This window comes from Dendrobates tinctorius, unplaced genomic scaffold, assembly GCF_039654945.1.
Source record: "Dendrobates tinctorius isolate UK_male_01 unplaced genomic scaffold, ASM3965494v1 ptg000016l, whole genome shotgun sequence".
NCBI classification, from domain to species: Eukaryota; Metazoa; Chordata; class Amphibia; order Anura; family Dendrobatidae; genus Dendrobates; species Dendrobates tinctorius.
This window is the reverse complement of record NW_027361684.1, coordinates 10332517-10348488: the sequence shown is the minus strand read 5'-3', so window position 1 is coordinate 10348488 and position 15972 is coordinate 10332517. Positions and strand designations below refer to the sequence as shown.

Genomic DNA, 15972 nt, shown 5'->3' with positions numbered 1-15972 from the left:
GTTAAAGATGACACTTTTCCTTTGTATTTTAGGCAAATAAGTTATATATATATTGTGTATATATATATATATATATATATATATATATATATATATATTGGGATGATGCAATAGTTTGGTACCCTTGGAGATCTGTGTGCTCAGAAAACTTTGACAAAGCTTTAAGACCTTAATTAGCCTGTTAGGCTATGTGCACACGCGGTGGATTCTGCTGCGTATCCGCAGCGGATTTGGCCTCTGCGGATCAGCAGCAGTTCTGCAGAGAGTGTACAGTACAATATAAGTCTATGTGATTTACAATCTGCTGTGCACATGCTGCGGTTTTTCAACTGCGGAAAAGCTGTGGTTTTGAATCTACAGAAAGAATTGACATGTTAATTCTTTCTGCGGATTCCACTGCGGTTTGCCACCTATTCCATTGTCCAGGTGGCAAACTGCAGGGGAAAACCGCAGGCCAATCCACAGGTAAAACCGCAGGTCATTTTAAATGTGGTTTTACCTGCGGATCGGCAGATACAAATCCGCAGCGTGTGCACATAGCCTTAGGGTTATGGCTTGTTCACTATCATCATTAGGAAAGGCCATGGTGATGAAATTTACCAGCTTTATAAAAAAACAACATTCTCTAACCTTGTGCCAAAAAACAGCTGCCATGGTTTCGTCTCAGCAGCTGCCTAGCACTCTGAAAATGAAAATGTTAGAGGCCTACAAAGCAGGAGAAGGCTATATGGACCTAGCAAAGTCTTTTCAAGGTGCCCTTTCTTCAGTTCAAAATAGAATTAAGAAATGGCAGTTAACAGGAACAGTGGAGGTAAAGATGAGGTCTGGAAGACCAATCAAAATTTCAGTGAGAGCTTGTTGTAGAATTGTTAGAGAGGCAAATCAGAACCCCCGCTTGACTGCAAAAGACCTTCAGAGAGATTTAGCAGACTCTGGAGTTATGGTACATTTTTCTACTGTTCAGAGACACCTACACAAATATGGCCTTCACGGAAGAGTCATCAGAAGAAAACCTCTCCTGCATCCTCACTATAAAATTCAGCATCAGAAGTATGTAAAAGAACATCTAAACAAGCTTGATGCATTTTGGAAACAAGTCCTGTTGACCGATGATGTTAACATGGAACTCTTTGGCCACAATGATCAAAGTTATGTGTGGAGAAAAAAGGGCACAGGATTTCAGGAAAAGAACATCTCGCCAACCATTAAGCAAGGGGGTGAATGCTTTGGGGTTGTGTTGAAATCAATGGCAGGGGGAACATTTCATGCGTAAAGGGAAGAATAGATTAAATGAAATTTCAACAAATTATTGATGCAAACACATCACCATTTGTGATGTCAAAAGCTGAAGTTAAGAAGAAGGCTTCTACAAATGGATAATGATCCTAAACACACGTCAAAATCTACAACAGACTACCTAAAAAGTTGCAAGCTGAAGGTTTTACAATGGTCCTCACACTCCCCTTATCTGAACATCATTGAAAATTTGTGGCTAGACCTCAAAACAACATGTAGTCTTTTCTTTAGTATAAAAACCTGATTTAACAAGTAAGACCTTTCCTGAATATACATTCCCTTCAAAACAGAATGTCATTATAGAAAATACATAGTGGGGAATTCTAAGAGTGTTTTATATACAAGTCTTAAACAGAACATACTGGAGTAAGATGCACAGGGACCTTCAAAGATTTGGAGCCTCTTAGACGGAATATGGGCCTGAAACTAAAATCTACACCAGGTCTGAGCCAAATTTACGCAAATTTATGGAGTAAATTATAGTAATCCGTCAATTACACTTCTTCTCAGCAGACAATCGAATGCTCGTTTATATAGACACTGGCAGGAGAACAGTCAAGAAAGCCACTGAAGCACCAATGGAGGTAAGGATAGGGATTTTTTTTCGTCATACAATGCTGTGTAAGATTAGATGCTTCTTCATGGAAAGGGACGGTTTGGGGGTTACTCCAGGTATATCTGCTGGACAGTGGTGGGTAATTGGTTTGAGAGCTTCTTGGGCTACACCAACACTGGAGTATGTGCTCTTTCTTCGCCTTCATTTCTTCCTTTTCTGGTTTCTTCCATACTCTACACAGTATTACATAACTATATTGGATTCTAATAAAATCTGAAGTAGTTTAAGCATGAGCGAAAAATGCGATTGTCCACTTGATGGCCAGAAAACTATTAAACTTGTAAGTGAGAAGCTGAATGAGCGGCCACTTAATGTAGCCAGTGTTGCCAGTTTGCTATTACATCACCCCAAAGTCAGATTTGCATTATGCCGTTCTCCAGTAAGCTCACTATAAATAGTTCACGTTCCAAGTGTAAATGACTTCTTTGCAATGAGGCCTTTAAAGTTGAACTTGATATATGGATGGAACATGCTTGAAAAGAATCAGCGGGGCTTACATTTCTGATGTGGTGTCCTAGTACAAGGTTAATAGCACTTTGTCAATGTGCAGAAATCTTTTGGCCCATTAGCAGGGAAAGACTGAGCGTAGACTAAACTCTTGAAAGTAATGGCCATTATTGGTCAGCATGAAGACTTCTTTAGTCCTATATTAAAGACATTTCCTAAATGCCCAAATAATCAATACAACTATTATTATTAACTTGTTATTGAGTTTCAATGACATGTATTGAGTTTTTACATGTTTTAAAGGGTTGTCCGGGACGTTAACATTGATGGCCTATCCTTAGCATAGGTTTTCAATGTCTTATCGGTGGTGCGACACCCAGCACACCTGCCGATCAGCTGTTCCTGGTGTTGGTGGCAGCCAGAACTGCTCAGTTACGGACCTGCACAGCTTCATTGACTGTCTAGTGGCAATCGATGGGTACTGCACATCCACCCCTATTCAAATCAATAGAGGGTATATGTGCAGTACCCCACTGCAGCCACTATTCCATCAATGGAGTTGTGCTGTGCAGCTCCTTGAATGAACAGTTCTGGCCAACACCAGGAACAGATGATTGGCGGGGTTGCTGGGTGTCACACCACTACCGATCAGACATTGATGACCTATCCTAAGGAAGAGCCACTGTCCTATTATGTACTGAGAAAATGTTCACAAAAGGTTGTTTAGGTAACTTTATAGAGAGACATTCTGTGGACTTGATCTCTATCAAAGGGTTGTACAGAATTAGAAAAAAAATGTCTGCTTCCTTTCAAAAACAGCATGAAACTTATTCACTGATTGTAGGTGGAGCTCAGCTACAATACCGAAAACAACCAAATGGGGTGTTTCCTAGAAAAAAGTAACCATGTTGAACTTTTTCTATTTTAAAATTTAGAATTTTTTTAGAAAAGTAGTCATCATATTCTCAATAATAATTTAATATCTCTGTACACAAAAAGTGCCTTGGTGCTACCTTGAAAGACATTTCCTTGAATAAGAACAATTCAAAGTATTTATATTTTTTATTAAGTTAACAGAACAACTCGTTTCGGAGATGTTCTATTAATACAGTAAAAAAAAATGATCAATACTTTTAAGTGCTCTGGTCCAAGGGAACATCTTTCAAGTCAGCACCCGAGACAAAAAGGAACTGTTTGTTGATAGAATTGTCATGGATGATGAGGAGCGCCATCCTTTGCCGCTGCTGCAGTCATCACCCGCTGGCAGTCTTTAATGCTCAGATCTACTCTCAATAGAGGTGTGCTGATCCATGCACAACACAAGATGACAAGTGGTTTCCCACTAAGTACTGTTTCTTACAAGTCATGTCAGTATCGGACAAGAACGACCATTCTTTTGATTTTTTTTTTAAGGATAATTATTTGATATAGCTGACATCCATGCATTGTTATTATGTATTGTGCTTTTGTAATGTAACTTACCTTAGCTAACGGTAATACTATAAATGCCCCTCCACCACTAGATTCCACGATGATGGCCAAAAATTTAGGATTTACAGCACAAAAAGAGCTGTCCCATGTTAACTTTGATACCCGGATATCTTCATACATTTGATCTGCTTTTACAGGCTGGCCAAAAATGTGCCTGAATTTGCTCTGGCGCACCACTCTTCGGCTCATTGTGGAATTTCTGTATAATTAAAAAGTAATAGATGAGTGATTATACTCCCACATGATAACATGTTGTTCATATATAAAACTTGAGCTTTGTAACCAGTGTTACCACAAACATAAGACCGTGCTGAACCACAAAATAAAAATACAACTACCTATAGCCATTGGTTATGCAAAGTAGACATGTGCTGTTATATTGATGACCCAGGAATCCTAAAAGTAGAGATTTGGCCATAAGGTATGTTCATCCCTAAAGGAACTTTCTGATACAGTTATCATAGTGGCGGTCTTATGTTATTGCATTTCTTTAGACATCATGAAAATATGCAAGTTTGCTGTTAGTTTGCTTTTTCTACCGTATCTGCTGTCATTCTCCTGCTATGAGAGCATTTATCTTACATAGTGTACAGTTTGTTTTCAAGGAGAAGGCCGACAAGAGCATGGCCAAGAATGTGCAATATTTTTATTCTAGATTGAGGAGTTAACTCCTAAGATCCCAGTCAGGTCTCTATCTGTGCCCTCAGCATAAGCTGTTTCCAGAGCAGTTCTCCTGTTCACTGCTCTCTCTTTCCCAAGCCTTGTTGAAAGGATCTGTTATCTCTACATGGAAATATAATGACAACAGTGTATACTTCAGATGACAGTCAATTATTGTGTCACAATAGCAAAAGCTCAGCAGTAGGAAGCAGGACTGTCACTTAAGGAGGAGTGACTGCTCCCACCACTAATCAACAAGGAAGTAAGTAGACCCCAGAGCTGTGATCTGATGAACACACAACTTGAGAAAACCCCTTTAATTCATATATCTTTACTATTTCCCAAAGCGCCACCTAGGCTTGGCGGTTACATGTTCAAAAGGAATTACCATATCAGCACTCATGAAGAGGCACAATACTTAAAGTCATTGGTAACATAGGTGAGCTGCTCAGTAGTGGCTTCTCCTTTAAAGTGAACCTCTCGCATTGTACATGCAGTCATGTACATGTCCACAGGGACAGTATGATTTAGAGAAGAAGCTGAGCAGAATGATATAACGATTTGATGGAAAAGATTAAGTATAACTTGTATTTTATTCATTGAAATCTCTGGTATTTGCATATATAGGCATGGCCGGCCTTACCTATGTGCCACCTGTGCGGTCGCACAGGGCGCCGGCCAGCAGATAGTAGTGGGGACAGCTCCCCCCTTCCCTCTCGCTCCTGCACGCTCTCCTGCCAGATTGCAGTTAGAAACAGAGATAAGGGGTAGAGGCCTGCACAGATCTGTGGAGGCTGAATAGTGCCGCTTTCTCAGCCTCTCGCCCTCCCATCTATTCCTGTGCACTTAGTCCTCTGTGCGCGGCTGTTCAGGAAGAGACGGGAGGCTGTTTAATATACAGTAGAACCTCCACGCAGGGACGAAACGGAGGGATAATATTTCCTAATATAGCAAAAGGCTAATGGGGATAACTTAAGGAACAGGGACAAGTAAACCCGACAATACAATAAAATATAACTTATCGCTCAGGCGCCAGTCACCGTTGAACTTTAGTCTGTGACTGGTGCTGCCTAGATTGCATCGCAGCGGGGGTCTGTAACAATCCTAAGGTAAATGATGTAGTATCTTTTGACATTGGCGGTGTCCTCCCGAGGTTCTGACGATGGCGGCGAATCCTCGGGATCCTGATACGGGTCTTGGGTCCAGCAGATGAGGTGATGAAGAGGGACACATCCTTATCCTCAGCGGTGAGTGTCCCAACAGTACGGAGACTTGCAGCACTGCCCAAACACAGTTTACAATGGGCGGCCCGGGTTCGCTGTGCCAAATCAACACACGCCTAAGTCCCATTCAGAGACCTTGTCTCTCACTGTCAGCACTGTCAGGCGGGGCAGCTGTGGCAGCATTGTCGGCTGTGTCAGCGGTCGCACCGAGGGCAGTGATTTCAGCTAGGACAGCGGTGTCTGAGTGGTACTCAATCGACGGTCTCCTGTCAAAGCGCTCTGTCGTCCCAGGCTCTGCTTTGCTCTGTCCAGACGCCTCCCAGTTGATTTTATCTCACAGGCATCCCGTGCGCCCGAAGGTCCCGTCCAAACTGTCTGGTCACTCGCCCGCTGCAGCTCTGTCCGCTTAGCCACGCCCCCTTTTCTCAAACACAGAGTACAGTCTGGAGTCTCAAGCTTTCTACCCCGCAATATAGGTGACAGCCACGACGATTTTGGACCCTTCAGGGAGGAGACATGCCTAGTTAAGTTAGTTCCTTCCCCTTACATGTGCAAGGTGTGAGTGCTGTGTACAAGGTGTGAGTGCTGTGTACAGTATACAGTATGTCCAGTGATTGTGTGCTGTATTTGTCCAGTGCATGTCGTGTGCAGTATACAGTATTGCCAATGTGTCAAGGCTGTGTGCAGTATACGGCCAGTGTGTGAGTACAATGTATGGTGTACGGCCAATGTGTCAGGGCTGTGTGCAGTATACGGCCAATGTGTGAGCACAATGTGCGGTATACGGCCAGTGTGTCAGGCTGTGTGCAATATACGGCCACTGTGTCAGAGCTGTGTGTGGTACACGGCCATCTTGTCAGAGTTGTGTGCATTATACGGCCAATGTGTCATAGCTGTGTGTTATACGGACAGTGTGTCAGGGCTGAATGCGGAAGTGCACCTTATTCAGTATAATGCACACGCCTTTTATAGGATTCCTCCACTATTTTTACTGTTATCAGGTCACTGGGGTTCCCACCCTTAGCACTCACACCAATCAGTTGTTCTCATTGTCGGGCGACTGGATGTTAGCAGTTGCGGAGCAGAACAGTACAGCTTCATTAATTCTGTAGTGACTACTGCCAAATAAATAGGAGTGAATCTTCAATACTTGGCCATGGTCACTATACAGTTGATGAAGTTTTGCTGTTCTGCTCCAAAACTGCTAATATCCCGCTACTGCCGGCATTGGGAACAGCTGATCGGTGGGGGTGCTAAGGGTTGGAACCCCAGAGGTCTAATAAGAATGATCTATCCTTAGGATAGATTATCAATGTAAAAGTATTGGAGCAACACTTTAATGATTTAAGCGCATCGTACTTAAGTTCTTTTTTCATTAAGACTGGCATAAAAAATGTACGAAATACCAGTCTCAATGACGACACAGCATTTAATCTTAATTATCCAGATGTCTATTTTCAGTAAGCCAGGAGGCATAGACTGTTATCTTTATGTTGACTCTTCTTGTAGGATGAATTGATATTTGTAAATTGATGAATGGTTGTTATTTACCTCTTATATCAGCTCCCACATGTAAGGTTCTCATAGTTTTTTGTCATGTTTTTGAAATTCAGTTTTTTCCGTTGGCCATTTTGCTTTCTGTCCTGCTGCAGCTATCTTGCCCTCAGTTACTATGGAGTTTCCAGCTTTCATGTTCCTGCCCTGATTCTCTCCCTCTTGCCTCTTAATCAGCCTCAGCTGAGCAATCAGTGCTTCAGAATCAAGTCTGCAGTTAGCCTGTGACCTGCTCCTGGAAGTCTTGGACTTGGTACTCCAGCCATCTCCTGCTGAGGAATTTTTGAACACTTGTGGACACTGGAAACCTGCTGCCTGATAAATCCACAGTTGCAAGGGAAGTAACAGAGAGAGACCATGAACCTGTTGTGGAAGTTCTGCTGTGCTTAATGTTTACTCTGGCCTGCTCTGTCTCCTGCCTCTGTATCTGCAAACTGTGTGAACCCTTTTGGCTACTTGTATGAAGTAATACAAGTCCTTTCTAATCACACCTGTGTCTCCTGTGTTCTTCCTCGCACCCAAGCACAAGACGCCATATAAATTGTACACAGTACATCACAAGATTCTGAAGCCAACGTTGGTGTCTGCTGGATCTGGGAAGGCCGTGTCTGCCGTGACCGTGGATGTCAGATATGTTTATTTATTCTGTGATGACAGTGATTGTGACTTCTCACAACCATTCCAGGTGAGCGCATTCCCTTCTTTTCACTCTGGAGTGTTACCACAGGTAAACACTTGTGTGCTTCTTTTTTTTTCCTTCCAGTACTTTTGCCTTACGGGATCTGGAAGATGGAGGCTCGCATCAAGGAGTTGTGGGGAGTGACTGATACAATCCTTGCAGATATACAGACTTTAAAAACCCGCTTTGCAAACCTGCAGGAACTTACTAATCGCAATTTTCAGGCTTTTGGCCAAACTACTCAGGATTTACAAGTCAGGATTGAGGCTTTAGAGGAACGAGTCCAGGCTCCGGCCATAACCCCGAGTTCTGGGATCCCCAAGTTACCCCCTTTTCGTTTTGGCAGTGAACGTGAAAAATTCAGGGGATTTATTAACCAATGCAACCTGTTTTTCTCTGCACATGCTTCACAATTTCCCACTGAACGATCCAAAGTACTTACTATAATCATGCTGCTTACCAACAAGGCTCTGATGTGGGCAAACCCTCTGATTGAAACTGAGGATGAATGTTTGAATCATCTTGATGCTTTCATTTCAGCCAAGGGGCAGGTGTTTGATGACCCCAACCGTGGTGCAACAGCTGAAGCAGCCATGTTAACTTTGCGCCAAGGTAAGCGCTCAGTAGCCGAATATGCCTTGGATTTCAGGAGATGGGCTCTCGATACCACTTGGGACACTTCAGCCAAAAAATCTATTTTTCGGAAAGGTTTGTCTCCTCTGATAAAGGAGGAACTTGTTCGTTGAGACCCTCCCACTGCGTTAGGTGACTTTATTAACTACTGCATCCGTATCGATGCTCGTCTTACTGAACGCCGACAGGAGAGATGGTTTGAAAGTAATCGCAGTAACTTTTTCCTACCTTCCTCCCCAGCTAAGGAACCTTTGAGTAGGATCACACGGGAACCAGAACCTGAACCCATGCAGGTGGACTCAGTACAGAGACAGGTTAGTGATGCACGCAAAGAACATCGCCTAAAAGAAAATCTATGTTTCTACTGCGGTAAGGCAGGGCACTTCATTATAAACTGCCCCAGCCGTTCTCGTAAGACTACTGCGGCAGTCATTCACTTTGACTGTTGCGAGAGGAGGTCTATCATGTCCGAGCCTCAGGCTCCAGAGAGATCTGCAGCTATAGATATTGATTTCTCAGACTTAAACTCTGCGTCAACGCTGCAATTTTTCAAGTTTCCTCAGCGGTGTCCCAGCTGAGCTGTAAGAAGAACAATTCTCATTGCTTCCTTTCCATCAAACTCTGGGTTGACTCTGTCTGGGTGTAGGAGAGGGAGGACTGGGAACTTGCATCACATCCAAATGAGAACCACTTTGGGCTGAGTTCATTAATCCACAGGTGGGTGCGCGAATTCGCTGGTGAGCACAGCAGATGTCCACAAGAAGAAGAAAGTTCGTTCAGCACACCGGCATAAATGAAAAAAACTTTATTAGGCTAATATGCCATATTAAATTGCAAAAAATACCTGACGCGTTTCTGGTGCACAAAGGCACCCTTAGTCATAGGTCTAAGGGTGCCTAATGAGTCTCCTGTGTTTTTCCTCGCACCCAAGCACAAGACGCCATATGAATTGCACACAGTACATCACACTACAGCTTATTGTCTGCTATCCTTGCAAAACAATGAGGAAGGGTCACTGAACAATGATGTTTGCTGATATGGTGATTACACATTATACCAGGCAATGCAGTTTGTTGACTTGTAAAGATTGAAGGATAAACTATAATCAAACAATGCGGGTTAACATTGTAAGGGGGTGAGATATAATGTCATCTTTGCTTCCCTTCCTTTAACTACCGTTGATATTTGTTAATGTGTACATATTGCTAATATTGATAATGTTTATGTTGAATGTTTGCGGTACTGCTACATATGAAGATGTATTACCGCTCACTTTGCTGGTACTGCTACATTTGTATATGTGTTACCATGCTCTTGAGACTGCGTTTATATTGTAAAGTAATGTACACCTGAGGCTAAGTCAGTGCATCCTTTTGGGGACATTAGATGAGGGCACTTTAGTAGATAGTTCTTATACATAAGTGTAGTTCTATTGTGGGCCACTAGATGGGGGCATACTAGTGGGCCTTATAGGTATAGCTGATAGGATATTTATAGAGGGTTAATTGTAGGAGGGGCTGCTGGGTAGTAAGAGGGAAGTCAGACGGGGCCAGAGTGCCCTAGTGTCCACATTGGCTATAGGCCTGGACAGCTTGGCAGCCAGGCAACAGCAAAGTGCTGCAGCCCACGTTACTCACGGCCACTGTGTGTCATAGCAGTGGGCCAGAACAAGAAAGGAAAGATGTGGCGACTTATTGACTGGGCAGATGCTTTTAGGGCAGGAGTCGGCTGGACTGAGGAGATGAAGGAAGTTGGAGCTTCGACAAGATCGGTACATACGGGCCGGATGCTTTACCAGAGGCAGCCAAACATGGTGACTGATATCGAGTCTGGGGCGAAACAGGCAGAAGGAATTGTCATCATGGCGAGATCAGGCCAGGAAGGAACTGGGGAGCAGTCTTGGACGGTTCGGTCAGGGCGTTTTCTGCACAGAAGCGCAAGCCAGAAAGGGAAAGATGAGGAAACAAGTGAATGTCACAATGTACCAACTATGGATGTAATGTGTGAAGTATTCAGTAAAGAAAATGTTAACTTGGACTGTGTCACCATGGCTGGGGGTCGCCTAGAAGAGGGACCGTCGTTGCCTGGGAAGTGCCAAGAGAGAGCTGAATTTGGAGATGCAGGTACGCTGAAGAGAAGAGTACAGTTTTCTGTAGGGGAAGGACTGGACATAGATATTGTAGTAATTTGGGTCATGACTACAGTCCTGTCCCTCCCTTACAACCTCATCACCCCTTCCCTTGACCTGTGATTGAGGGCTTGAAGAACCATTGTGAACTATAAAAAAGACATATCCCTTTACAAGACATCCAGAGATCAAGAGATAAAAAAACAGAGATTCTTTACAAAACTACAACCAGGAACACTCTACAAGACAGCAGCCAGAACATCATGGTTCCATCAAGAGGGACCCAGATTTGGCATGCTACAGGATATTAGTTTAATGAACCATGGCCCTGGCTGAAAGAAAATAGATCTGCTCCATTGACCATCGCTGAACCCATGGATACATTTGGGGTAGTCAGGATTTGGACCCACCGGTCACCTGAGCCCCATGGATACATTTGGGGTAGTCAGGATTTGGACCCACCAGTCACCTGAGCCCAATGGATACATTTGGGAAAGACAAGGTTTTGACCCCCCTTCCACCTGGCTCCATGGAGATGTTCGGAGAAGCCAGGTTGTGACCTTCTGGTCACCTGACCTTGTACCTCAATGGACTTTCAGCTTCCTAAGCTTGCCTTTACCGCCTCTCTATGCATGACACAGGTGGGAGTAGTCAGCCCTGGAAGCTCTGAAGTCATAGTTGCTCTTATCCCTTTGAGTCAGCGGAAGGGTAAGAATCTGTAATTTTGCACCATCTTGGGTATTTTGCTGAAACTGTTCTATGTGTTATTTGCCTGTTTTGTGGTTCAATAAAGTATTTCCAAACTGTTTTTGTGTTGTCTGAGTAGGATTATGTCCATGCTAAAAGGAGAGTGGGCATTCAGTGGGATAATCCCTGGTCCATGCGGTTTCGGCTAGTGGACTAGGGCCCCACATAATCCTCATAGTCTTGCTAGACTGGAGAGAGGCCAACAATATCCATGGGCCTTCCCAGCCTATTAATAACAGCAGGCAGCTGTCTGCTTAGCCTTTGCTAGTTATTACAAATAGGAGGGACCCCATGCAATTTTTTAGGTTCCCCCCTTTTTAATAACCAGTAAAGACTAAGCAGACAGCTACAAGCTGATGTTAATAGGCTGAGAAGCTCCATGGTTAAAGGCCCCTTCCCAGACTAATAAGAACAGCTCATTACTGTCTACTTTCTCTTAGCTGGTTATTAAAAGTAGGGGGGACCTCATGCCCATTTTTTAAAATAATTTGTTTATTTAATAGGTTAAATAAAGCTAAACACCCATTAGCTAAACACACATGAAAGGCACTAAAGGGTACTAGTTTACTATATGTAGGGTGCTTGTGACATTAAATTTCTACATTACATCTATCTATTTTATCTATATATTTTATATATCTATCTATTCTATACATCTATCTATTGTACTCTGATTTCAGGCTGTGAATTTACTGTACTTGGCTGTTGAAATGTTGGATTTCCTTTCAGATGTGTGTGTAAAAATCAGATGGCACACACATGGCCCATGTGCCATGCAATTTTTTTCTTGCACCCACTGGCAAGTGAGATTCCTTTCTCGCAGACAATTGCAGCCTGCTGCAATTTTTTCTCAGTGCGGTATGAGCTAAGAAAAAAATCGCAGATGAGTACTGACTCATTTAATAACATTGGTCAGAGTGCAAAAAAACATAGACTCCAGTTTGGGGCTGATCATAGAATCCACTGTGAAATCTTCATTGCTTTAAAAGATGCTTGAAGATAGCGTGAGACTGTCCGAAAATTAAAAGCTTAATCCAAAGATAGAGCAGGAGAAAAAACATGGTAATCAGCTCACCTTCCAGCGAGAACACTTCAGTGTGAAAACTACTTGAATTCACATAGGAACCCTAGAGTAGACCTTGTTTGAGTATGAGTAAAGGTTGCTAACCTGAAACGCGTAAGCTTATGGATCATTAATCTTTTTTATCTTTTTGGGATTTTTTTCTCACCATGCTTTTAACTGCACAGTAAAAAATATGTTTTATTTTTTTTTTCATTTGGTGCTGGAGTCCCATCCTCATGGAACTACTCTCCCATTAGTACAAAGAACCCCAAAAATTCATGATGAGTCCTACATGGTAGTTTGTTAAGATAAAACTTTTGTTATTCAGAAGAAACATTGGGGCAAGTCAAAATTTTACTGCAGAACACCAATACAACTTTGTTGACCTCCATAATCACTGTGGACCTCCATAATCATTCTAAGGTTGTGTTTAAGCCTGGCTTGCTATCCTAGAACTTTTAGAACTGTTCTTCAGCACTACTGATCTGAAGATCCTTTACCAAAATCCTCTTAAACAGGTAAATATAAAGAGGTAAATATTGATAGTTATTGATGATTTTTCCTAATTTGAGAGTAACCTTAGAAGGCAATCAGTGATGCAGTTCTGTACCCAATCTGCTTTATTATAACCTCCAGTTGTTGAATGCGCAGAAAATAATGTATGGCAACAAGACTGGAAATACCTATTGATACTATCTAAGTGCTTGATTTCCTATCTCGGTGGATTATTGTAGTTTTCAGTTGTACAGATGAATAGCATAATAGCCCCGCCACCAATCCTTGTGAACAAATCATTTTAGCTGAATTCCAGGAATGTGTCTAACCAGACATGTTTGCCAGCTTGGGTCATCTGGGTCCAGTAAAACTATGTAACCAAGGTATACACTGAAAGGCAGGACATTAAAATTAGGTTAGAAGACAATAAAAGTCTGAAATAAATATTTATACTGCTCAAGAAGGCGACACTGTAGAATATTTTAGAGTCTTAGGTTAAGTAGTCCTTGCGTTTACAGAGAAAAAACATATAAAAGGTTTACAACTTGTACTCACATAAAGTCAAATGCCATCCAAACCTGACTAATAAAATGGAAAAAGAAAAATGTTAAAAGCTTGTTCTATTATTAATATAAAATATTCATTGAAATTTTATAACTGAATTTTTTACCATGTTATGTCATGTACATAAAACACAAAGATGGATCTGAAGGAATTGGATTATGCTATGATCATAGTTATCCAAAGTTAAACTTAAAGGGTGTATCCGGGAAAAACAAAAAATGTACCTGTGACGAACAGCCCACGGCCGTTCGTCCAAATACGGGCGACTAACGGGGGGTCCCGCTGCCACCAATATGCGACGGACAGCGGACCCTGTGTCACCACTATGTCACAGTCCCACCACTGACACGGGTGTATCAGCGGACGGAGGGACGAGACACACTGCCGGCACACGGCTATCACAGGCACAGTTGGGGCTTATCTTAGTTATCCCACCACTGGCACCATGTGACCAAAATATCCAGCAAGCTACTCTCACTCTACAATTTGCCGCAGGGGGGGGTTATTTTGGATGCCCCACCACTGCTATCAACCTTCCAAGTACTGCGGGGATTTATGTATATCCCACTTTCTCAGTTCCACTTTGGAACTCGCAGCTCTCCGGCGCCCCCCCTTACCCTCAGGTCAGTCAGGGAACTGCACCTAGGATAATTGGTCGCCGGACGGGCTGCCTGTTGTGAACCGGCAATTAGGCTTCTGCAGTAAGGGAATTATCAATGCTGTGGCCGCAGACCCTTATTCAGCAATATAAGACCCTTCTGGACTGCCAGCAAGCCGCAATAGCCGTGCACAATGCGCTGCCACCAGTCACGGTTACTTAGTTCACAGTGTTAAATTAAGAGGGTCCGTGGCAAACCCCTTGAATTAGTAGCGATTATCTATCAAAGGCGTATAGTTCGATTCTTAGAGCATGGAGACAGATCTAAATAATTATTTCATTTATTTTCCGAAAGAGGACAGTGATTACAGATAAAAGTTGCTATAAAATTGAGACATAAAATATGTACAGTACAGGTATAAAATAAAAGTGGAGAAAACAAAGAGATTACACTCACAGTTCCATATTGTTCCTTAGGCAGACCATGCGGCTTTAAGGGGGGTGGAGGCGGAGCTGCACTTCTCCGCTCATCTGCGGGTCTTTCTAGCGCGACGACTTGAGCTGTTCTCAGCTGGTTCTGCCAGGGAATGCCTTATAGACTTTCCTATGTGACATCACAGAGAGGTGCATTCTGGGTTGATACCACCTCTCTTATCCAAGTTATGTTTTGGCTACAAAACTTAGATTAGCTATAACTTTATGGGAGAAGCTGGTATGGACTCATCAGTGGTATCATGTTTCCCAGCGTAATGAGCCTATCAAGAAAACATCAAACATCTATGCGATATGACCGTCCATTTGGGCGCAAATCCTATCTCATGTTCTGGACAGGGTAGAACTTCGAAAGATACGCGGTATCGAAGCTGGGACCGCTCAGGTTACAAATATATGATTTTCATATCTCTACTTGGTACGGTTTTCGCAGGGCAGGCTCTTAAAGGTTTACTACTAACCTTTATTTCAAACAAAGACCTTTTCCCGCATTTTCAGCTGAGAGAAGGAAACAAATGGTTGTAACAGCAGGGGGGTCTCCTATTACTAGTGCGAACACAGGCTGTAGAGGAGGGGGGGTGGCACTGCTCTGTGTGTGTGTGAAGGGAGGAGGGGTGAAGCTGCAGAGCTAGCTGCCTGGATTGTCATATGTGCCGGATCTTTCTGGAAAGTTACAACAGAAAACATCATATTTTGTGGACAAAACCCCATACCTCACAGACATTGTACATCACACCTCCCCCCTTAAGAGGGCGCTAAGGAGGCATTACCTCTCGGTAATCGGCCATGCGCACCTCAGCGGGTTCGCCCCGGCGGGACAACCCATCGGCATTGCCGTTTTCACTGCCCTTCCTGTGTTTTACAGTGAAGTCGTACTGTTGAAGGGCAAGGCTCCAGCGGAGCAACCTTCCATTGGTTCCGGACACTCTGTGCAACCAGCTCAGAGGGTTGTGGTCAGTTACCACCGTGAAGGCGTGCCCGTACAGGTAGGGCTGCAAACGCTGCAGTGCCCACACCATGGCCAGACACTCCTTCTCGATGGTCGAGTATGCCACTTCCCTCGGCAAAAGTTTCCGGCTCAGATACAACACGGGGTGCTCTTGGTCCCCCGAATCGACCTGGCTAAGCACAGCACCGAGGCCAAACTCGCTGGCGTCGGTCTGTACCAGAAACGGGCGACTGCTGTCGACTGCTCTCAACACTGGAGAGTTGCACAGGGCTGCTTTCAAAGCTTGGAAAGCCGCCTCACAGTCATCTGTCCAGTTGACTGTTTGGGGTAGCCTCTG

General features: G+C 43.4%; 1 protein-coding gene across 3 annotated transcripts in view; it reads right to left on the bottom strand.

Annotated features, from left to right (window-relative positions):
* CORO6 (coronin 6) overlaps window positions 1-15972 on the bottom strand; it is a 216210-nt gene that overhangs the window by 75038 nt on the left and 125200 nt on the right. For all 3 annotated transcript variants that reach the window (XM_073565436.1, XM_073565437.1, XM_073565442.1), the window contains exon 2: window positions 3842-4049. In XM_073565436.1, the coding sequence (XP_073421537.1) occupies window positions 3842-4049 (208 nt within the window). The remainder of the gene's footprint in view (window positions 1-3841; window positions 4050-15972) is intronic.